Source organism: Bombus fervidus, chromosome 8 (genome assembly GCF_041682495.2).
Source record: "Bombus fervidus isolate BK054 chromosome 8, iyBomFerv1, whole genome shotgun sequence".
Lineage (NCBI taxonomy): Eukaryota > Metazoa > Arthropoda > Insecta > Hymenoptera > Apidae > Bombus > Bombus fervidus.
The window spans coordinates 3,081,717-3,108,419 of NC_091524.1; the positions used below are offsets into that span (position 1 = coordinate 3,081,717).

Sequence of the window (26,703 nt, forward strand, 5' to 3'; positions counted from 1 at the left end):
AGCAACCCTCGATCAGTCTGCTTCTGCGGAAGTACTGGCTACCCCAACACGCCCTAACGATAGGGTAGAGGTCGCTAGAGTGAATCAGAGTGGGGAGAAACAACTGATTCAGGGGTATGCATAATTAAAATACAATAAATATAGATAGAGATGAATTTTATTCGGTTCATTTTTCTAGAATCAAATCCATCGTCTAATCGAAAGAAGGCATTAGGCGATAATAGAAATAAATGATATATAGTGGATGAAAAAAAGGAGAAAGAACAATGTGTTTTAATAGTATACAAATAAATATATCATCGTTTAAGAAAGGTAATTCACATACAACTGTTTATTGAGACATGTAGAATACATCTGGTCATACACAAAAATCTTTGACACTTTAAATCAAGCTCCTAGCCCGAAAAAGGAACCATTTCAACATTATTTTAAATTCATCAATAATTATTACGTTCAACTACGTCACACTAAAATTAGGGACAACTTTTCAAATTGCGGGAATTAAAAAAAGCAAAGCAATTGGAAGATGATGAATAATAATAATAAAAAATAATCTGAAAACGCAATTATCAACGTTGAAAGAATTTGGTCGTTTGAAATTTGTTGTTCACTTTTAGCCGTGGAGCTGACACGTGGCATGTGTGGCGCGAGAAACATAAACCATATATATGTTCGTGTGAATAGTGTTACGTACATTTTTTTCCTTTTTTTTTTTTTTGTTTTTTTAAATATTTTTCTTTCATTTTCTTTCCGTACAATTCTTCATTTTTGTTGTTTTCCTCATTAGTGCTAAATAACATCACGTCACAAAATGCATATCCGCAGGAATATAATATATAATATATTTATATATAATTAAAAAACACGTCTTTTTGGGTCGTTATTAACATAAATTGAGCGACCCAAAAATCACACAACATCCGCTTGACACGGGCCAACCAAGAAGAGTCAAGTTCCCAAGGATGTGTGCCGCAAATTAGGGCAATGACCGGGTAAAAGGGTGCGCGCGGCTACAGCATCGTCAGCCACAGTGGTGCATTATCCTAAATGCGACCGATAACCCCCAGGCACCCCAGCTGCCACACCGGTCAATTGTATAAAATAGCAAAGGATAAATGATATAATATTGGGGCGCCTTAACGCTGGGGTAGGGCCAATATCGTAACGCTAGTACCTAGATCAGTCTAAAGTCTCGTCACCGTGAACTGCCTCCGCTTTTGCCAGGTTATGCTTCCTTGCCCCCGCAAGCTGAACTTTTCCTCTTTTTTCGTTCGCTCGTTTCTTCTTTCTTTCTTTCCTTTCTTTCTTTCTTTCGTTCTCGCATACTTGCTTCCCATCTGCCTGCCTTATACAAGTATATAATCTTCCTCTATTATAATTTCGAAGGAAAACCAGAATTTATATTGAAACGTTATTGTGTTACAAAATCCCACTCAGTATAATTAGCAATATCATTCTTATCATATCGTTAATATTAATATTATTATATCCTTGATATTATGTTTTTATAAATAGGATGTGTAGATAAGTAGAATAGGTAGGTATAAAATATGGTAAGTGAATAATGAGTTACGAGGAAAAAGGACTAAAGAAATGAAAGGTAATAACGTTGATTGGCATGGATAAGATCAGTAATTTTTTTCAATTGCTGGCTTTTCTCTAGCTTCCCTCTATTCTTTCGCTTCCCTTCTTCCTCTCTTCCACTCATTTGCTCGTTGATTCACTCAGTCGTACACTCACCCGTTCACTCTCGCTCTCTTTCTTTCCTTTTTTACCCACTCCCATGCCCTATCAACCATTTTCATTCATGCAGTTCCGTTCTTCCTGCTTTTTCTTACGCCTTGCTTTATCTACGTACTAATCGCACGCTCGTTCATTCTTTTTCTCTCTACTTGTTTCATTTACACGACCGCATGACCGGGGACAGGAAGTAGAAATGAGGGAACTTGGATCGTTAGTTTACAGCTGTGTGTCACCGTTACTAGATTTGTGTCAATGACAAAATAAAATCGGACTTGAGTAATTATGAATAAAATGTGCAACAAAATATTCGTCGATACGAGAGTTTAAAACCAATCGATCACTATATATCAATAGTCTGTTGTTTATAGAAATTGATCGATTAAAAAGCCATCATTGAATAGGAATCGTGGGCATGTTTTGTTTTTTGCCTGGTTGTTTAATTCCTTGACATTCCTTTTATTATTCTCACACGGAATTGCATTTCTTTCATACCTACTTCTGTATGCATTGTATCCAACGAGCCCGAAGTTTATGCTAGATTTTTTCGTTGATGCTATATACGATAAGACAATACGGTGATATGCAGTCACTTCGTTACAAATGAATTGATCTTTCTCATCTTTTATCTACTTTTTCGTCACAATTCGGGGGTATGTGTAAAACGCTATTAGGCTTCGCTTATGCTTTTCATTTCAATTATTCTCCAGAACAGGGGGTGTCTGGGCTCCAGGGACAGGGACCAACTATAGCCCGCATTTGCAACTCTTACTAATTAACTAACAGGCTAACAATAACAACGAGTCAACACTCAAAATGTGTGCTGTATGTGTTCATGCATTTGTAAACGCTGTGTACACTTTACACATCCTAAATCAATCCGTGACTATCATTATCAAATTCGGTAGTCAGTCGCTCTAAAAAGAAACTTGCCTACGTGTGGCAAAGATTCCGCGAACATAAAAATTTTGAAAGTAAAATTTAATATACGAATACAAACGAAACATATAACATTTTTTCTCCTATTTATTTCGTTCGGCTGTACGCATTCAACGGTTCTTTGTTCGATTCTTTAACTACGAAATAGGAAAAACAAAATAAACGGAATAAAAAATAGAAAAAATAAAATTATAAAACAGAGACAGAGAATAATAAACCTAGAAAACAGATGTTACCGATTTATAAATTCTAATTTTTCCATTATTTGGACGTTTTCATTAAAAATTTTCCTATACAAACGAATCTTTTACTAAACAATTTTGTTGCCTTAATAAATAGCTTTAATTTCTTCAGTCCATCCGTTCGTTTTCATCATCTTAATCTACTCTTTTCGTACTTGGTACTCCAATTCTTACTCCTGATCGTAATCGAACAAATGAGAAATATTTTCATGCAGAACCGTTGATTTCTAACGTTTCACATTCTATCCTTGTAAAACCTGCCTGACTCTTAATAATAATAATAATAGTTTCACTGACTGTACACATTATAGACCAACAATAGAAGGTCTAGCGGCGCTTGGCGCGCTCCACGCATCACACATGCATACGTGTGCGCGTATACGTGCACACGCAGCCCACACAACCTTCCCACGCACGCACGCACACACAAACGCATGCACGCACACATCACGCACACACTACATGCATATACACCCGCGCACCGCGCGTGCACACACAGACATACGCGCACACCATATGTAAGCACGCACTCGTAAAACGTGTTATATAGAATTTTCTCTTTCTTTATCTTGTAAAAAGAAAGAAAAAACTACTTAAATTGATCGCTACAACGATAGATTTGTAATATTTCATTCACGCTCATAAACCAATTCACTCATTCTTACACCCTTTCATACCAATCTCCTCCTCGCCCATATTGCCATTTTTGTTTCCGCTTCTTCATTCTTTCCTACATGCTTTTATTGTATCCTTCCACGTCCCATCATCACATGTATCTTCTTTTCCTTTTCCTCTTGTTCTTGTCTCTCCCGTATGTATACTCTTCCTTGATCTATCCATTACGTACACGCATTCTCGCACATACACACGAAAATCCAAATTGTAGCATAGTAAAATCGCAGGCTTCCGTGATTTTTCTTAATTAATACAAGCCATCACAATCCCAATGTCAACATCGCTGATCTTTGTATCACTTGGCAGTAAACAATGTGACAATGTAGTAGTACTTAGATTAGTATATATATATATACGTATATATATGTATGTATATATATATATATGTATATATATAGTAATAGTACGGGGTGGGTTGTTGGGTGGTCACTCCGATGTAATAATTAGTCCCAGTGGCACATCACTGTATATATAATCACAACAACAGCGGGCGATGGTGGTGACGCCTAGTACGACGCTTCACGCGCTTCCTCATGATCCTTCGTCCATTCGATCATTTGATGATTAAATAGGCATAAAAACATTTACAATTGCCAAATTTTATAGAGTAAATAGCATTATACGTAAGTTTTCTATCTCCTTTCGATTGATCTTTCCTTCTCTTCCAAGTTCCTCCGAACATTACTACTCTGCGTTTCCTTCCTCTTTTTCGCAATTACATTTTGCTTTCGTTGCTTTTCAATTTGCATCCTTCTTCGTACATTACAGCAACTCCAATGTGTATACGTTGTTTGTTCTTTCGTTAATTCTCTCGCCGTGCGTGCTTGCGTGCGTACTTAGATGGGTGCGTGCGTGCGTGTTCACTCACAGACTTGTAGAAGTTAGCTCCATGACTGATAGGAGTCTTGGTACCATTCGTGATCATCGCTGGAAATACCGCCGAGTGTGGCGGCCTTACCTCCGAATCCTATGTCACCGCCGCCACCACCACCACTGCCACCATTCACACTCGCCAATCCGTACGCATTGCCCAGTGGTTGTTGGGCGAGGGGTTGGTTTCCCCAGTTGCTCTGGAAGCGACGCTTAGATTCCCCCTGGTTCTGGTGACCCCCGTCAAATTTTCGTTTACCTGCTGTACAAAGAAACAAATAGATCTCTGTCAAATTAAATTTTCTCATTGCGATAAACATTTGTCTCGAACCTTTTTAACTGCGACAACACAATTTCTCCCACCCACACACACACTCGCACTCACGCACGCGTGCATCCGTTTTGCCATTGTTTCGAATCGCTCGTTCGAATCGCATGAATACGTATGCCAACACTGAACTGTTAAATGTGTAAAATAAAACGAAACAAAGCGATCCATTCAATGATACAACCGAATGATATTCTGCAGAGTGTTATTGATCGTTCGATATATCAACGAAGTGACTGAAGAACGTAACTAAAAATTAGTGCTATCGGAAACATATGACGTTGATTGGAAGAAAGCCAGTTAATCGACTCTAACTTTGGGAAAATGTCAGATATTTGGAAATATTACGATTGAACGCGTACCGAAAGTGGATATTATCTCGAGCACAAATAGATTCTCGTCGTTTTGAACAATCTATCCGGGATCGGAGGACTGGAATACGTATCGCTCTGATTTAAAGTAGAAATGACAATTACAAAGAAAATCAAAGTATAACACGGTAATAACTACTTGATTTAATGTAACAACTACACTTTTTAAAATATTCGACCGATCGATCGTGATCATTACGCATTTACATTTCATTCAGCTACTACAATGTAAAAAAATAGAAACGGTTGAAGATTTAAAAGAAAAATGTAAGGAATGAAATACAACTGTTTAAGACCATAGCTTCAATGGACACGTAATTTCATCGGACTCGCATTTTCCCAAATACGTTAGAACAATCTCATCAAATGTTTGATACTTGACCGATTTGTTTCGTCATGACTTTCCATTGAAACTATACTCATCGAATGAACAAAAGGAAACGAAGTAGTAATAGAAAGTAGAGAAAAAGAAGGGATTAAATGTTGCATAAAGGAAAGTAAAAGAAGGTAAAGCAAACTAAAAGTAAATATAATTAATTAGATTTTACGAGAATATTACTAATCTGCGATACGTGATGCAAAATTCGAACGATGATCGGAAGAAGAAGCTCAAACGGAAACGTCTATTGATTCTCGCACACACACGATGAGACGTGATTAAAAAGTAGAACTTTTAGTTGATAATAGAAAACGAAAAATAAAGAACAAGAAAGAAGGAACTATAGTGAAAGGTGAAAGGAAGCGTAAAGAAAAGAAAGCAAAATAGAAGAAAAAGGAAAGGGGCGAATGATGGACAGGAAATAGGCATATGGCAATTAGCAAATACTGATAAAAGTGATGATAAAAATGTAAAGAGAAAAATAGCGTATGAAAATAATGTTAAAAGATGATTGATTTATTGTGGAGATACAGACCATCCTCACCTGGTAAACTTCCCTTGGCGCGGACCCCCCCACGAGCGGACAGCCGCTGGACCCCACGAGCCCCTGAAGTTGCGGGGTTGCGTCCCCCCCTGACTGGCCCACGGACTTGGGGGCCACCGACTCGGCCACGCGGCACTACTCCACGGCCACGTCCAGCCTGACCAAATAACACAACACCCAATCGTTACCCTATATGACATTTCTTACATTCCTAGTATAGATTTGCGTATATTCACGATTCTATAGTACTTTATTTTTAAATTTTACGCGAACTTGGACAACACAACCGTGTGTCCTCTCGGCTTTCCTTTATCGACCCCTTTTCTCTTTTCTAACAATTAACATCCTATATAACATTTCGATCGAGTTGATCGTTTGTTCATAAATAATCCCTAACACCTGATTTCGTAGTTACTTACATACCCGAATTAAACAATTTCTTTATTCGACGATTAACCTCACCGTTTAAATTTCATTTTAGAATTAATACCCTGTTGTATATATATGTACATTTTATAACCACTAAATATATTCATAAACGTATTATATACAAAAAAACGTACACGTAAACGTACAGGTACAAATTAGCATGTATATGTATATATTGATACAAAATGGTTGTGTATGTACGCGCTATAAATATGTATAACTGTACTTACGTACGTGCGCGTGGATGCAAGCATCTATTTATTTATACGTATATTATACGTATATGCATACGTATATACATGCAAATAATACATACAAAATTATGCGCGCGCGTGGCCGCACATAAGCGCGCGCGCCCATATGTGTATGTATATGTGGATACATGGGCTGGTAGGTGTGTGAATGGTTAGGTGGATGTGTTTAATGAACGATAGCAAGGATTGGTAAAAGATATGATATGCGTTGCACGAAAAGCGGAAACAAGATAGGAAAGGACATGATAAGGAAAGGAGCTCGGTAGGACATGAGGTAGTTATTTATATATGTGTATACAGATTAATCAAATATACACAATGGCATACAGAACGATGCAACGGATGTAGGGTTCACCTAAAACCAAATCTTACTAACCACATTTTTTTACAGACAGCAGTAGTATTAGCAGAATTATCCAAAGCGGAAAGCTTATTGTATTGGGATGGCGAAGGAACTTTAAGCGACACAACATACTGCACTGTCAGCTAGAACAAAATTCAACAAATCAAAATTTAAATAGTATAAGCAGCGTAACATCACACAGCAGGGTATTATACAATGTATAAGCGTAAGCGATATTTTATATATGTACATCGAAGCAAGCAACAAACATCAAGAGTTTCATCATCGATGCTAGAAATTACTGGCAAGTACAAATCTCGTCATCGTTTCTTTTCTTTTTTCTTTTCTTTCCATTCTATACTTTCAATTAGCTCTTCATCTCTATTGTATCAACTTCCTGTATCAAATTGTAATTCTCAATATAATAATATTATCCAGACGCATGTAGACATGCGCAACCAAGCATAAATATGCCACAACAATGTATAACTTTCTTATGAACACTACATCAATCTTAAGCTATCGAATATATCATATATACTTTTATCCTTATACAGCCTTTCCTCCTGGCTCTGTTCATAGTCTATGCTACGATAATAAATACTACAATAACTTATTTTCACAAACATACCAAAATTTTCAAATAATATCATCTAATAAACATTTATGCGAACGATATCTAATTAAATACAAAATGTGGACAAATTTGTAATCCTTTTTAAAAATAGAAACACCATAGTGCAACATATTATACATATTACACTATAAAATTAGAAGTGTGAAATAAAATTTTCACGAAGAAGGAAATAGAAGCGCATTCTCAGAAAATTGCAGATCCCGCATTTGGACTGAAAAGCACCTCGAGATAACCATCGTCTTTTCATATCTTATTATTAGCCAAGTACGTTCAAGATAAGAATTATGTATATGCTAACATCATACTTTTGGTAATACTGAACAAAGCTAATATCATATAAAGAGATCAAATATAATTGATACATCGCGTTGCGAGAGGCACACTATGTACGGGGGAAAACAGTTTAAACGAAAATATGAAAACTATTTTAATTCTAACGATACAGTCAACGCTCAACCTCACGATCAATGACAATACACACGCATTCGTTATCAGCTGATTAATATCGAGGAAGTAAAGATCGATGTTGAGAAAGCTAATTTTATTCTTTGAGCATGAATCGATACTATCACGATATGAAGACAATAAAGATGAAATAAATCTGAATCTTATATACCTATTGAAAACAGAAATTCTGAAAAAACTTCATTTATCTATCTGCTCATCTGATTATTTATTTACCGACATACCTACCTACCTATCCATCTATCTATCGTATTGAATAATTTAATTATATGTCCTATGGTTAGGCAATGAAATAATTAATCAGTTTGCAAATTAATATAATGATGGTACAGTTGTAATAATATCCACAGAGTATAGTGTCTTACTTGGGCATCCCTGCAACTTGTTATATAAATACATATACATATAAATGTACATGTACAATGTATATATATATATATATGTATATATATATATTTAAATGTATCATATCCGAGCCACGAGACTCACACGTCGCTCTCTTCGGAAGGAGAAACTATAAACAGGTATATTAAACACTTCCTGTATTCAATTACATCTATTTACAATAATTTACATGTATATTATCTATTTTGCGTATGCGCACATGTTTATATATATATATATATATATATATATATATATATATATATATATATATATATATATATATATATATATGCATGTACGTACACGTATAGATATAATACATATATGTGTGTGTATATATATGTGTATATATATGCATGCACGCGTCCACACGCTCAAACGCACATATACATAGATACATACATACATACATACTTGGTGGAAAGAATGTAGTGAGGTGACTTTACCTACCTACCATTCACTCAGAAGACTCATGGTGAAAGCACTTTTTTAACACTTCAAGTTGTCTCAATGTATGCCACACTATAAGAGAATTTTTTATAAGAATCTTTTATGAAAACCACGATATTCAGTTGACAAATGTACAATTTCAATGGTTTGTTAATCTATTAATCAAAATGTTTGTTATTCACTTTTATCCCTGTTTTTTTTCTATGCTTATCGCACATTTCAATTCTAATTACATTTCTTCCACCCTCGACATACTCGTATGTACATACATATACATATATATCACATATTACGAAACGCATAGTAGAAGCTCTAGTAATATTTTTACCTACAAATAGAATTTCTTCAAATATTAACAATATGGTGAGCAAATATTAGGAAAACTTACAACACTATATGGTTCATATGTTGTTTTGTCATAGAAAAATATATAGAAATACAAGGAAAATCGTACCTTTTCCATTCGTTTGTTATACATGTCTCTATTTATCCCTCCCTCTTGTTATTATATATATCTTCAATGTTTTTTTTTCTTTTTTTCCGTTCCTCTCTTACTTTCCTGTATTCTAATAGCTTTTCCCGGCTATATTGTTATTGCAAAATTTTGGAATGGGTCTACCATGGCTCAGATATGATTAGCAAGCAATTTGAAAGTGGCAGTGTGTTCGACTTACAGGATAACGTTAGTCTAAGCGATGGAATTAGTAGTAAATGTAACAAATATGTAGGACATTCCACGCCCCCCTCCCCATCTATCTCTGCGCGCGCGCCCGTAGTCTCACATCTTTCTCACTTTCCAATCTCTAATATACATATGCACACTGTCTCACAGATATACATCAATTTCATTGCAATGACATTGTTTTCTAATATTGTGTGAAAAAAAGATTCCAAATGTATCTCAAGCGCATTCCATTTGATTATTCTTACAAAGCTTTACCAAATAAATGCAGAATACATCTATTACTTATTTCGTGTAAGCGTTAAATCTGAGTATAACCAGATTTATACTCATAATTTACTAAAATAGGCTAAGTAATGAATGGGAGAATGAGCAAATAAAAAAATGTACATATAGAAATAGATGGGGGCAGAAAAAAAAATATATAATCTATAGTATATACACATATGATTATTCAAACACACAAAATGCAGACATACATTCACGCATTCATGACAGGTAGCACACGTGTCGTTGATATAGAAACACTTACATATAAGGATATGCACTAGTGCGCGCATCTAAATTATATGTCCACGTTTCCATGCTTATACGTATACTTACATCGGTAAATAACAAGTTAATGCACACTCTGATTAAACGATAAAATGGGCAGGTTGTTTGGAGAGAGTAAAATGGATTATATATTATGTATGTACTTGGGATACATCCGCGAACACTGTGCCACAGTCAAATTACTATTGATGTGTGTATATATGTATATATGTATACATACATATACATATACATATATATATGTGTACATACAGACACACACACATACATACATAAACATTAAAAAAGTAATAATGATTCAATAACGGAAACGACTTTAGAACCATTAAAAAAGGCGACCCACCGGTTGAGGCTGCCTGCCTCTCCCTCTGGCAGGTGGCGGAGGCGGCGCGTAATCGAAATAGTAATCTTCGTATCGATAATAGTCATCGTAATATGGATCACTGTAGCCACCTCGATAATCCCCATAACCGTAATAGTCGTAATCATAATCTATAAAAACACACATTACAAATAGACCCAAATTTAGCCACGATATATCCAATTGACAACTTATTCAAAACTAATACTCGTGTTTTCTATGAGAAAAGGCATGCCGGGAAAAGATGGTTTTAAAACTTCAATGATAGGAAACAAAAAAAAGAAAAAGAAAAAATATACATCCGAACATTACATATTGCGACTTTATTCGCAATCGTATATATATATAATACATATATGTAATATTATCAAATAATATAATTAAAATCATCACGGAAAAATATATTACTTTCACTATATAACAGCGATACTGCAAAGAAAAACTCAATAATTACCCTACCACCATCACGTATCCTGGTAAAAACTTCACGCCCTATTCGGATCGTAGAAAATTGTTAGTTCGTAATTTTACATCTACCCTGTAAGAAAGCCCTCTTCTCACGCGCACGCACGCACGCACGCACGCACGCACGCACGCATACACACACAGTATCTCTCTCTCTCCCCCCTCTCACTCCCTTGCTTGACTTTTTCCCTTCATTCTCACTTAAAATTACTCAAATCGTATGTATCGTCACTGTACAAGTGGTTGATCTAATTAAAATATCACGACAGAGATAATGATATGATATTTTGCAATTTTCGATGATCCGATATGAGCGTCTTTATAATGTTGGATACATAGTTCCAAAAGAGAAAAAATACAAAACTCTACTAAATGGTACTCTACTACTTTCCATTCGTAATTCAATATCGCATCTTACCTATTTCCATGAGAGCTGAAACCAAATTTATTGAATTTATGATGCATACGAAATCAACAAAATACACACACTTACATAAAACGAAGTAGAACAAACAACATAAAAAAAAGTAGAGAGAGAGAGAGAGAAAAAAAGAAACTGAAAGACATTTTTCTTGGCAATGCGTATAATTATACACCGCCACAAAATAAATCTCACTCAAATATTATTGTATGTAAATACAAAACAAACAATACACATGCAGTTACTTCTTTTTCGTGTGTGCGTGTTATGTGCGTCTGTCTGTCAGTCCCTGTTCATCTGTTGCACGCGCGCACACACACGCGTGTGTATGTGAGACATACAGGTATCGCAGGAAGTGGTAGTGGTAAGGCAATAAGGTGCTCTTATTATGATGCTAAGCCACACGTGGCATACATATGCATAATCGTACATATGTATGAGAACTCTTTAATGTTGTAAACTGACCGACTTTTGTTCGATAAACTATTTCGTAAACCCGATTATTGTGTACTGTTTACAGAGTTATGCACTGATAAAAACAACAATCGAGGAAAAGAAAAAAAAAGGAAAAAGAAAAAGAAAAGGGGGAGTAAGAAAATGAAATACTGCATAACAATTGAAAATGTAATCATAATAGGCTCAGACCAAATTCGATTTACCAGATTATTATACAAATGCAGCTTTCAGGTTTAATAAATGAATGAAAAGGTATTTCAGCCGTTAAGCACTTTCTCACTACACCTTCTAATGCGATAAAAGACAAAATATACACGTTTGAATTTTTTTCACTTTTAAATTCCCTAGAGTATATCAAAACTGTCCTCATTCTCCATTTGAAAATTAAACATCTTTATTGTCAAACAAACATGTGTATCTAATTATATACTCAATACGATTTCATGATCAATAAACAAGTTGAATCGAATAAAATATTAGGGTTATGGTTCTAGAGGTAAAGAAAGCAAGGTTTAAACACTAAGGATATGATATTATCAGTTGTTGAATATATTTGTACTTTTGTTCTCACGTATGTAACATCATGCGCGTAAGCTAAGGTATGTAGTGAGATAGTGAAAAATCCCCAAAAGCATGCGGGATGTTTATATTACATAACATTACCATAAGAAATCGATATAAACGATCTAACAATGATTTGTGTTTATATAAATCTGAAAAATAAAACATTAGTATTTTAAATCTATAAAAAAGTTCGTTAATAAATTTTTTAATCGTCACATATTTTCTTAGCATCGACAGATTGATATTTTAATTTGACATATTTTACAATTTCAATCGTCTAAGCAATCCATTTACATTAATATGATTTTCTCAGATTTTGCATCATATAGGTATAAACTGAATCCATAATTTGTTATATGTTAATAATATTATCAACGATTTTATGGAAAACTCCTACATAGAAAATTAAATACTTTTACAAAATTAAGATATGGTCTAAGCCTAAAGATGAATCAAGTTGACTGCAAGCGAAAACAAAACCTTACTTTAATAGGAACAAAATGTGTACATATACGTAATACACGTTATTTCTTTCTATGTGAAATATTATTAAAGGGGTGACGAAATGCAATTAAAGTGTTACATACAAATACATGAATATATATGTATAAACACGTGTGTATATGTTTAATTCCGATTAAATCTAGAGAAATATCAACGAGCGCGATAAACATAAAAACGGATCGGTACTTACCATAATCGCCTCTTCCCATTTGTCCTCGCATACCTGCGCCAGTACCTCGAGGACCTTGTCCTGGTCCGCGAACTGGCATAGGTCCACCCATCATGCTTGGATGCGACGGAGATCCTCTGTGCAATAGAAAATTTAATTATTATGTGGAAAAATGTAAATCAACAGATAGATTAGGATTAAAAGCTGCATCGAATAAATATATTAAATTTACCCGCTTCGACCCTGAAACATTTGCATCATTCTTCGCTCCCTAGCACGAAGCATTTCTTCTTTTTTCTTTTTATCGGACGGCGGTTTCGCAAGGGATACCTCGATGTGAGAACCTCCGATTTCTTTCCCGTTTAATTCATTCATTGCCTAACACAAAACAAACAATGGCACATCATGTCTGCATTATACCAAATATTCATATTAAAGGGCTTTAATTTATCAGTAATGCCTTACCTTAACGGCATTGTCTCTTTCTTCAAAATGGACGAAGGCATAGTCTTTGATCTTTTTTACTCTTTCGATATTACCATACTGTTCAAAACTTTCTTTCAGTTTTTCTTCCGAACAGTCTTGTGTTAAATTTTTAACATACAAGACGCGTACCTAAAGTATACAATTTAATAGGTAACCAATCGTATCACGACATCCTCACAGTGTATATTAATTATTCACCTTAGACATGGTTTGTTCGTCAGGCTCTTCTTGAGGATCAGCCCAATCAACTATGATATCACAGCCCCATACTTTGATGCGACCGGTACTTAGTCTTCGTTTGGCTAAGGAAGCAGCTTTGTGAGATTCATATTCTAAGAAGCAAAAGCCTCTATTTTTCTTCTTGTCATCCGGTGAACTGTAGATAATCACCTCGGTCAGACCAGCTACATGATGAAAAATTACACAAAATAGATCAATAAATCTCAGCAGAACATTAAATTAAGTAGAGAAAGAGAAAGAGAGAGAGAGAGAGAGAGAGAGAAAGAGGAGGGGAGAAAGAGAGAGAAATAGAGAGAAAGAGAGAAAGAAACAGAGATGTCTACTAGTTAAAAAGAAGAAAAACAGTGAAGCGGAGGAAGACGCAAAGAAAACGAGGATGAAAAAATAAAATGAGAAAGAGAAAAATAGACAGATATAAATTATGTTGAGTCATCATTTTGCAAATATATATATACATGGGATATACATACAGGGAATTTCAGGATGGATAATACAACTGAATAGTAAGTTGTTCTATACAAGAAGCCTTATATTCAAAAAAATTGAATTGGACATTTTTACGACAAATTCTCAACTGAATATAAACCTGATACAACCGAGCAGAGAGTTATTCAACAAGTAAAACTGAGATGAAAATATGAAATAAAATAATTCTATTTTAGACCTCGTTTTCCAAAAAATGTTACTTTCTCTCTTTCAATTTATTTCTGTCTGCAGAGAGATTTCTACTCGTCCTGAGACACCCTGTTTGTATCAGCAGCTGCATTAAGTAATCTTACATATCGCGAATTATATGAATACAAACAGTTTGAATCACTGAATTTCATTTTATTTCAATACGTTACTAATGTAACCATGAAACGGCCTAGAAGGTAATTAAAAAAGTAGAAAAAGACAGTAAATGATAAAGAGTGAGGACGAGAGAGAAAAGAGAGAAAATTTGATAGATAAGTTTATCGTCTAATTTACAAACTGAACGATTCATTGAAAACATCAAAATATCAAAATTAGAACATCAAGTACATCATTAGATATTAAATTATATTATGAAAATTAATAAAATGACATGGTTAAGAAGGGAAATAATTACTTTTACATGAAACATGATTGCTTTTACTTAAGGGATATATATATATAGTGTGTGTGTCCTCAGGTGTGTGTACATATACACACCCATGCACACGAATTTAGTACTTGCCAAAAATAAGAAAAACAATATCGAAACAGGGATTGTAATTCTAATAAATTATCAAGCTATTAATTACTAATCAATTAATTTAATGTTATTTCGTATATCATATATTATTTCTAAAAAAAAAGATATTAATTACGATGGTAAATATGTGATGAAATTATTCTGCAATTAGTGGTTTAGACGTCGTCTTTTTCAATTCTAAATCTGATTTTGAAAAATTTTAAAATTCGATTGACAGACTTCATCTTTTTCTATTAATACAAATACTCAGTCTAAAATCTTTGTCCTCAAAATCTTTCTCCCGATCATAAGCAATAAATTATCTTCATTTCTCGCAAAATCTATATTTAATACTGAAAGACGAACATTTGCTACAATCGTAGCAGATTTTGAGAACATGGTATGTACACGTTATATCATACAAGGTGTTATAAAACCCTTAGTTGAATGTGCACACACGCTTAAATGAAAAGTAAAACACACTACAAGTACAGGTATACAAATATCCCGCTTCTCAGTAGACATCTGACCATATCCTTCAAATACACACAGAACACAAATTACTTTATAACAGGAATCTTTCTAGCTTGCGTGGATTATGTCAAATTAAAAGATACACTTTTCATTATAATACATACACATACATACACGTTAATATGTTATTTATGATAATACGCAATCCGTTATAACTTGTATACGTGTTAGTCCACATAATGTATACGTGTTTATAATATAATACACACATGTGACGTATACGTGTATGTATGCATATGTGCGCATTAAAAATTTTAAACTTGAATATAGAATTAAGTAATCTTCCCATCAAAATAAATTATAAAATATAAATTTTATAAATTACGGCTAATATAATTTATACATCGTCAAATAAAAATTTAATATTCAAAAATACTTCTACATATGTAAAAATACCCCGAACAATGTTTCAAGAAGACAGAAAGAAAAGAAAGGATACTTGTAAAGTTCTATTCGCGTGTCACCGAATCAAATAATATGTAAAAATCTCTGAAACATGTTTGTAAATTTTTATAGTTTCTCCTCTCTATCCTGCTCTATCACCATGTGTTGCTTAATTATACATAAGAATAATAAATATAGTTAAAAACCGAAGAATATATTATGATTAAATGAAAAGTATCATGCTATTAGAATTTACATGCATCGCAGTGATTGATTTACGAATATAGAAAAGATTGGTCTTTCGTGAAATTGTATAAGAGTTGAAATCCTTGTCAATTAGTATTTATAAGTACAGCTAATATCATAGACGACGTAATTTCCAAACTAATAGTAGCATCTGTAAAAACAACCAAACAATTGTTTCGCTACAAAATGTTATTGTTCATTAACTGTCACCATTCTCTGTTTTTTTTTTCTTTCTTTTAATTTAATCCTACTCTCCTTCCTCTCAGTTTAGAAGTTGGTTTGTACACGTGCGCACACACGCACACACGCACACACACGTAAATTCACACACAGAGTATGTATGTACACGTGTATAAATGAACATACAACATGGCATCTGCTAGAAATGCACCTGGTCTTAAAGCAATAAAACGCGCGCCTATGTGTATTTAAGTAATTCATCAGTGAAAAAAAGAAAGAAAGAGAAAGAGAGAAAGAGAGAGAGAGAGAGAGAGAGAGAGAGAGAGAGAGAGAAAGAGAGAGGGAGGGATTGTCAGAGTAATTCAGATGCCTTGTGACCTTTTTTCCCCATAAATTCTGATTATTTAACCTTATGCCTCTTGAATCCAATATTAACATTTTACTTTATCATGTTTTGCCATTATCTCCTCTCTGAGTCCAGACTTAAGTATTACATGCAAGAATGCTATTGCAAACACACTTATAAGTGACAAATATCGTACACATTCATTCAATCACTCGGACTGATTTTACATTCGTAACAAATACATCAGAGGAAATTAGAAACGAGTAGAACATTTTTCCATTGAACAAAATGCTACATTTTACCAGACGTTGATATCCAATATAGTTTAAACGGGTAACACACACATGTAAAATTCTTATGATTGTAAACGATTCCACGTTTATTATTGCTACTCTTGATATACTTTCAGTTACTTCTCTTTTCTTTTCAGACCTTACTCCAATCTTTAGAGATCTTTTCGCGTCCCAAAATCAATCATACAAATAAAAAATGTTTTCATCGATTAGGTATATAGTTTAAAGAAAATAAATATATGAAAAAAACTGTATACACAACGTACTATGATGAACAACCATTTAAAGAGCAATTATTCATATGAAACAATTGAAATTAATATTTTGAACAAAAAACTCGAGAAACACAGACACGAGTATCAGAACATTTAAATTTCATACATATAATTATGAAAGATATATATATATATATATATATATAGAATAATAAATTAAATGTCATGATTGTGGGACACAATTTAATATAAAAATTCGTTAATCAATTACGGCCAATTTTTTATCCAAAAATTAATAAACAACATAATATGTAGTAGCAGCATAAAAATGAAAAATTCTTTTCGAGAGTGGAAAATAAAAATTGACAGTGTTTGTGGTGAGAATGTGTGCGAAATGTTTTACAGGTGGAAAAATATATTCTATGACATATGTATCAATTTGAGAAGGAATCTGCCTAATTGGTAATGATGCAAGAGGGTAAAATTAACCCACCTGGCACCTCTAACAAAAATCGGATACAAATAGCCGATCGTTAAAAAATAAGAGTTTTATCCCACCATTTTTTCCTATAGAATTTTCTTTGGTTACTGCTTGCTGATTTAAGGACAATTATCAACTTACGTGCGTGCTTTGTAAATTCTTCGAACAAGTCATCTCGGTCTCGATTCTTTGGAATATTTCCCACAAACAAGCGGTGATTGTTATAAGATACGGTAACACCAATCTTTTTCCCTTTCCGAATCTCATAATCATTCAGCTGTAAGAATAATGTGGAAGGAGAGTGCCAATTAAGCTTGCCTTTTATAATTTCACCTGCTTATTGGCTGTCTGAACGTGGGATATCGTGAAGCGACCTTCAGGGAAATTATATATGTCTTATACGAAGGGAAAGGGCAAGCATATCAATAGATGAACATGGAAAATTAAACTGGAATTATTCAACGTATATCGTCGGTGAATTGGTAAATAGGCAGGTAGATAAATAGATGAGTAGATGAATACATAGGTAGGAGATAAGTATGTAAGAAGAAAGGGAGGTAGGTAAGTAGGTGGGTGGGTAGGCTGAGCTATGTACAAAGTATTCAAAAATGAAATTTCACAAGCATCGTAGCATTACTCTACATTCTCCAAATCGGTGAAAATTTGAAAAAGAAAGTAACTGTAAAATTGGCTTTGACTTTGGAATTCAAGGTCAATTTTTTTTTCTTTTTTTTACTGTATCGTATTTCACTCATCATGAAGATTACAAATTCCAAAGGAACTAGGGGTCGTAACTCAACCGTTCTCTCTTAGAAAACGATATTGAAGTTCCACTAGTTTTTGAACTCACTTTATTCATGCAGTTCGCTTGGAAAAAATGTGAAAGTTCCATTAGTTCCCGAACTCACTTTATTTGTAATATGCTTACATTTTACATTCATTTGCATCATTCCATTTTATAGATGCAGAGGAAGTAGCATCTATTGTGGCACTTAGATACTCCAGATCTACCATTATATATCCCATATCTTCCTTTCTTCCTCTCTCGGTATTCGAGCAGTCTTACATTTCTACATTTTTCTATTACAGTCAAGTTTTAATCCAAAGTTACACATTGACTTTAGACAATGAAAAAAATTAGTGAGTCAAAAATTCACTAATTTCTAAATAAAGTATTTGCATGCAGACCTGCTCCTTACTTGTGGCTTTCTTCTGCACCAGTTTTAACTTTGTGAATTTCTTGTTTTGGGGAGTCATAAAAGAAATTGTTTATGGTTTGGGTGAATAGATTACACCCGTTGAACAATTAAAATATCAGACTGAATATGGTTTTCATCGGTTAAAGTCAATGCGTAGTCTTTAAAAGAAACTTGAGCGGAATATAGAAATGCGAGTCTAAATCTATTTAAATAGCGAGAGACAAGGAAAGAAAAAGAAATAAATGGGATATATGGGGCATATAATAACGGATCTAAGGTATCTACATACGACATTAGATGCTATTTTCTCTACAGTGACAGTAAAATATAAACATGTCACAGATAAAGTGAGTTCGAAAACTAATGAAACTTCCATATTTTTTCGAAGAAATCAGTTTGGGTTTTAGACCCATGATTCCTTTGAGACTTTGGTTCTTCAAGATGAATAAGATAAGACGCAACAAAAAATTGACCTTGAAATTCAAAGTCAGTCGATTTTGCATCCACTTTTTTACAGATCTTCGCCGATCCAGATGTGTAGGATAATACTACGATACTTGTGACAAATCATGTTCGAATACCCTGTACAGACAGTGCAAGACTGCTTCGCAAAGTGCATACCTGCCCTTGCACTGAAGCATGTCTCGCGGGAAGACTGCTGCGTGGCGAGATCAAAGATGCCTCGTAGTTCCTTACTCGCTTCCTTTGAGCTTCGCTTGCTTGCCTCGCGTTCTCTACGTTAAGACACGAGGCAACTCGAGCGAGGCAGACTCGCGAGGCAGACTTGTGAGACCGCCTCGCAGTGTCTGTACATAGCTTTCGATAGCTAGATAGGTAGGTAGGTGGATGGGAGTGCCTGTCCGTTTGTTAGCGAGCCAAACGCCCCAGCGGTCCACGCATATCTCCCATACCCCCATGCTCGAGGTCCAGTCATGAATCGCGTTAACATGATGCAAAAATTGATAACAACCACGCAGGACAGCGCGCGTTATTTTCATTAATTTTTTACCTCAATGTATAATTTTAATAATTGTACCATACTGAATTGCTTCCACATTTTCTCTTCTAACTAATTTGTCTCTTTTTTTCTTCTTTTCTTTTGTATTGTCAATAACAAATAAAGAAAGAATAAATATGACAAAAAGAAACAGCAAAGAAAATATAATGGAAAAAAGGTAAACTAAACTATACGTTCAAATCGCCAAAAAGATCAAAGATCAAGACTGATCAAGACTGATCAAGACTGATTGTGTATGTGTGTGTTCACGCGCGCAAATATGGAACTGTGTGATATGGTACGCATGTATGATAGCAAAGGACGAATGGCGTTGATCGTAGTGGTAGTAGTGATGGTCTGGTACTGGCAATGATATGATACTGACCCTATAATGAAGTTGCAACGAAACGATAATGGTGGTGATGGTGGTAGTGGTGATGATGATGATGAAGATGATGATGATGATGATGACGATGATGATGATAACGATTACAGCGACGTCAACAATAGCGGCAATGGAAATTCAGAGAACTAAACGGAAAGGAAATGCTAGAGGGAGAAAAAGAAATATCAACTAGGAGAAAAGAAAGGAAATATAATGAATAAAAGTAGGAAGCATAGAACTCATAACTCAACCTAAATATGCGAGGAAAAGAAGACTTGGACCAGAGAGGTGTTACTGTTCACTAATAAACCGAGAGGCAAGGAGACTGATCAGAACTGAAGGTGTCATAGGTAACTGAAGATCACACGGTCGCACGCACGATCGTGTATTTTTTCTTGGATGCTCCATAACTCCATACCATCTACAACCACTACTTAAAAGCTACCACTCGTAAGTTACAATACAGGTAGACAGGTAGGTATAGGTAGATAGGTAGGTACACACGCCTCGAATTCACTTTACCTGATGATTTACCAAATTCCTCCAGAATCTCCTCTTTGCCTTTCGATTTTGGTATGTTCCCCACGAAAAGTCGTAGATTAGGTACGCTAATGTTTACTTTCAGATTCTTGCCGGGTTTTATTTCGTGATTATCGAGCTGTGGGATGAAGAAAACAAACACATGCCTAATATTGTTCCAATGAGATACACTTCATGTTTTATCTACTTGCGATAAACAAAAGAATTTAGGAAAAATTTTTCAAAATATGCAATTTAGTAAAATAATTAACATGGCCTGGTTCCATGAAAGCGAGAAAGTGGCATGCGCTTTGTCGCTCGAGTCTTCACAATATAGGAAACCGGCGTTCACGTATGTGCTCCTGTAAACAAATTTTAAGCCTACCAATTTTCAAAATTTTGTTACAAAAATTGTCACTGTCCAACGAAAGTCAACCAATTAAGTAGATATACCCCTAACCAATTAAACCACACGAATTTCTTTTTTTCGCATCGTCAATGTTTAGGAAAGTTCTCCACTCCCAATTTTGCCCACTGAGCAAAGAGGAGAGCTGGAAAAAGAAACTCATCCATAGGACATCATTATCGTATGCATGTATGTATATACACACATACATACGTACGTACGCATATACCTATGCGCGCGCGCGCGCGCGTGTATACATGTGTTCACATGTGTTTGTATGTATGTGCGTGCGTGTGTATATGTCTACATCTATGCGTGTATGCATATATATGTACATACGAGTATGTGTAATTTGCGTGTATGTGCGCGCGCGCGCGTGTGTGCCTATACTTTTATGCATATGTGCATTCATTTTTTGTTTTGCTGCTGTTAAGTATTTGGGATGTGTTGGGCATAATTATATACTTAAAAATATAAATTAGAGGTCAGGAACATATATATGTATAAAATGAATATGTGGATTGTTCCTAACTATAGACATTGAATCTCAATTTTGTTACTCTTTACAATTAGTGAAACAATGCTAAAATATTTACGTTAAGACTACAATTAAAAAAAAAAAAAAAAAAAAAAAAGGAATATAGAAAGAAAGAGAAAACGCAAGTCACAACATAGAACAAGCCACATGGGAATATGAAAAAAATGTATTCGAAATGTTTAATGCAAAAAGAAAAAGAAGAAAAGGAAAAAAAACATGTTTCATACTATTTTCGATTCGACGAATTTCAACAAAAATTCGACGATTCTATCATCACTTCTTTTAAAAGAAGTATTAAAATAATAAATAAAAAACTCAATAAAACATATTACAGAAACAGTAAGAAACCAAAGAAATATAACATATGCAATGATATGTTTAAACATTTCGAAAAGTTACTTATTTTGGTAGCAATAACAATTTTGTAACATTTCTAAAGTTCTTCTAAACAAAAGTGAAGGGCATTGATATGTTCATAACAAGATGTTTTAAACTAGGAAAACAGAATTGTACGCTTCACAAACATGTACCTACATAATGATAAAAAGTAATTTGGAAGATATCTACATACCTCTCTAACAGCTTGCTGCGCAGCCTCTCGGTTAGTAAAAGTGATAAACGCATATCCTCTATTGCAACCTGCCATCGGATCCATCATTAATCTTAAATCCCAAATTTTCCCACATTTTTCAAACAAGGGAATTAACTCATCTTCGTACATATCCTTTGGAATTTTTCCACAAAATACCTTTCATGAAAATAGAAGCATACAAAATGAGATAAAAATGAAAAGATCAACAATAATTGTATTAAAAAAATAGAAAAAAAGTGTTAGGAAAATGCAACTCGGTCAAACAGAAGAGCAATAACTTATTGCTTTACCTCACAGCCAGTCCCTGGTGTGGGACCTTCCCAGTTTGGAGGAGGACCTCCATATTTCCGTTGTCCTGTCGTTACATCCAAAGGATATCCAGTTCGTTCAAGAATCATCTAAAGTATGTTATTAGGATATTAGTTTTATACCTTTTTTATAATTCAAGTAACTTTGCAAATAGTTATAAACATCAAACTGACAAAATAAATATTTACCTTTATTTTGTCCTCATCCGGTGCTTTTGGAGCAGTACTGGTACCAGTACCCTGTCCAGCTCGACTTTTCTGTCTATAGGTTTTCATTACACCACAAAGGTATGCAGATTTATTTGATACGTGCTCTAAATTAGATTCAAGAAACTGTGTGAGTACATTTAATGCACCATCAACTGGAAATTCTTTTAATGCATCTAATGCTCTTTCATCTAAATCCACATGAGCTAATTTTCCTGTTTTATAAATTTCATCCAATTTCGCAGCTACTTTTTCATCCAGTCCGTACTGAATCAATTTTGAAAAATCTTCTGTCCTCTCTACATATTCCATTTCCTCCTTAGACTGTTTCTCTTCCATTTTTATCTCCCCATTTCCCTCTGCCATAGCTGCAACATATTATTATAATTATCAGAACAACATCTTTGGCTTTTCCCTTGATTTATATTGCTTTGTTTAAATTTATATCATCTTGGTTTATTATTCCAAAATAAATTATGCTTTAAATTATTATTCATTATCAGTCAAATATCTATAAACTCTAAATATTTGACACAAAACACTGTTATATGTGTTATAACATTTATAACATCTGCCATGTTATAAATTTGTTTTCCTTACTTAAATGTTAAAGTACAAAGTATTAACAATATTCAGATATTAAGAATATTCCTTAATCTGTATAAAAAATATTACTCAACATATCTTGTATGTAATACTTAAAACAAATTTCAAATTCTCATAACTAGTTACAAATATCATCAGCAACTAGTAATCAAGTAATTGAAAAACAAACTTACTTATAACTGTTAAAAACCTGGAAAACTTTTGTTTTTTGCATAAAAAATTTAAATCTCTTCAATGTATTTTTTAATAATATTTACTGTATACTTTATAACATATATGCAAAATCTTATATTTTTATAATACTTAATAACATTGTTTATACACATTTATACTATACTAAGATTTTTCAATATCAATATTTGAATAACTTTTTGGCTAGAATATCAGTAATATAGAACATTAAAAACAATATATTAGAAAAAATAAGATAATATATACAAGATGAATGTATAAACACACAAATAAATAAAACAAGAGGAAATAAATGAAATTTGAAAAGGAATGTTAATACACCTATGGTCGAAAATGGAGTAGATGAAATAGAGGCAATGTAATGAACGTGATCGGAACGCCAACACCACTACTCAACATATAACGCATAGTCTGTACAATTTCCCGCGTTTACAAACGATCAACATATCAAAACTTTAAGATATCATCGATTGCTTCGTACAGAAAAATAATAAAGAGATTTTGATGAATATTATCGATATATCATTGTAGACATTTTATACCTACTCCTTAATTTGAAATATGCAATAAAGAAATGACTCCATTATCGAACAATGCACTTTAAACTAGAAGAATTGAATTATTATAATAAAAAATAGTTTGAAAATAATGCATTCACAGTAATGAATACGCAACATGGAAATTTTGCTTGAAAGGAAATGTAATTGGTATTTTTTGCATATAGCTTGCCGGCCGGCAATAGACTTGCATCCATATTTCTTGAAGGATGCAATGCACTTTTACACTCACGATAACATCACACCCGCTGTTCTAACTAACCGATTTCTGCTTGTGTTTATTAAAGGATTATTAAAGGAGCACACTACATAGAAATAATTCACGATATTCATAGGAAGAATAATTGCATATACCTTGGAAAGTAAATGAACAAAATCCTCCTGTGAGGAAATGGCGATAGACGTCAACGTGATTGCAGACTACGGGGTTCACAAAACGACGCGCAAAGATACGCTCGAACCCAGCGACACGAGTTAGCCATTTTCTTTCGAAACATATTCGCGAATTCTGATTGGTTCATGCAAAAGGTTGAGAAGAAAAAGTTGACCATGCAATATGCACTCATGAAATAACGAATTTCGTACTTGAAATCTGCATGCACAATATATTACGTACGTATCGTTCTTCCACAGGGAAATTTCAATTGCTAGCTAATTTTATTCATTTCAAATTATTTTTAATAGATAAGAGACAGATATGCACATATATATAGAGAGAGATAAGTCTACTTACGTACATATGTATACGCATAAAATATTTTGAGACTAACTGACAATGATTTACATATGCTAGAAGTTCTACTTGCTTCACATAATTTTTATATCGTACAATCAACCTTATCTTTTACTTTTATTCAATAATGAAGAATTTAAGCGTAAAATTTCACTACTTCAATCTACTACTACATAAATCGTATGATTTTCGTTATTATCAAAATAGTAAACTCTACTTACTTAATAAAAACAATCATTACAAATGATTTTGCGGAGTATAATCTAGAAATTCGCATAATTTCCAATCAACTCACATATTTAATACATTATTTATTTGAAATAATGTTAAAATAAAAAATAAAGTTAAAAAATTAAATAAACCCCAAGACTAATGATAACAAAATTTGATACCATTCTTGAAAAAAAAGAGAATATGTACGTAATTGTATGTAAAGTATAACGTATATCTCTAGTCTTAATCTCTACTTGATATTAATGTAAATGTAGTAATACAATCTATGAAATACGTAAAAATATTAATTATTTATTTAGATAAAATGGAAAAGAGATCAGAATTTATAATAATATTAAGCGAATCAGAATTAAATGTGCCATAACCTCCGAACATAATAATACAATATAAAAGTATACCTGTACAAAATTTGAAATCTTCACAGTATTAATTTTGAACAAATTATAAAACGAAGCACCAGATACCACACAAAACAGTCACAAGCTTTTAATTGATAGAAAATTCATATTACAAAGGCCACCACCGTTACACGAATACAAACTTGCATATACTTCTGCTCACTTTTACGTTGTATGTAAACCGTGTAACCGTGTGTATTAAAAATTGCATTTAACACTTGATAGTATTGGATGAAAAGTAATGCAGTAAATTTAGTCTTGTAGGCACTTGGAAAGCTCCGATAATATTGCAGTGATGGTGACGGTAAGTGAAGTAAGCCCGGGCGCAGCGTTTTGATATCATGTAGTGCCTACATAGCCGTAATGCATAAATTGGACTGCCTTGCTGAAAGAGAGGTGCAAGCCCTACAAAACCAAACCAGTTTCCTCGGTTGCTTGCTTGCTTGCTTGCTTGCTTGCTAGTTGCGCCCCAATCCAATCCGATTCAACCGCTTACCTCTCTTCGCGGTATATGCGAGCCCCGCCTTAGTCAGGCTCGTCGCTATTCTCCTGTGACCCTGTACCATTCCTTCCAATTTTCTTTCTCTTTTTTTCTCTTTTCATCTCTTTTCTTTTCTTTTCTTTCTGTTCCTTTCCTCCTCACTCCTCTCCTCTCCACGTCCTTTTTTCCTCTCGTTTTCATAAAACATTTTTGCAATTTTTCATTAATTCATCTTCAAGCACAGTCATTTTCGTTGCAAACCATGTATTTCCTGTCATTCCTTTTTTTATCTTTTATTGCAATTTTATACATACATCGTTACGCACATTTATATACATACTCAAGATTAAACTGTGATGCAACAATCCAAAAAATATAGTTTATTATTTAAAATATACTACATATAAATGCAATAATAGTAACCTATTAATTTGTCTAGAAATATAAACGTTGATTACGAGACATTCTAAATGTCAAAGAATAATATATTTAAAAAATTCCTTTATTTAAAATTTAACAAA

General features: G+C 33.8%; 1 protein-coding gene across 21 annotated transcripts; it reads right to left on the bottom strand.

Moving 5' to 3' along the window:
- Positions 1-302: 302 nt before the first annotated feature.
- On the bottom strand, positions 303-26,151 carry Syp (synaptotagmin binding cytoplasmic RNA interacting protein). 21 transcript variants are annotated; one of them, XM_072008688.1, is made up of 13 exons: positions 25,702-26,151; positions 22,964-23,349; positions 22,757-22,864; positions 22,446-22,622; positions 20,934-21,069; positions 13,915-14,120; positions 13,696-13,845; positions 13,463-13,608; positions 13,252-13,367; positions 11,535-11,549; positions 10,634-10,782; positions 6,089-6,245; positions 303-4,725 (listed from the first exon to the last, which is right to left on the bottom strand). In XM_072008688.1, the coding sequence occupies exons 2-13, from the start codon at positions 23,345-23,347 to the stop codon at positions 4,478-4,480; spliced, it is 1,992 nt and encodes a 663-aa protein (XP_071864789.1). In that variant the 5' UTR covers positions 23,348-23,349; positions 25,702-26,151; the 3' UTR covers positions 303-4,477. The 21 variants fall into 21 exon arrangements, 20 of the variants coding, with proteins under 20 accessions (XP_071864789.1, XP_071864787.1, XP_071864785.1 ...); XM_072008686.1 differs by having other exon boundaries at positions 6,080-6,245; XM_072008684.1 differs by having other exon boundaries at positions 303-4,728; positions 6,080-6,245; positions 25,865-26,150.
- Positions 26,152-26,703: the final 552 nt, after the last annotated feature.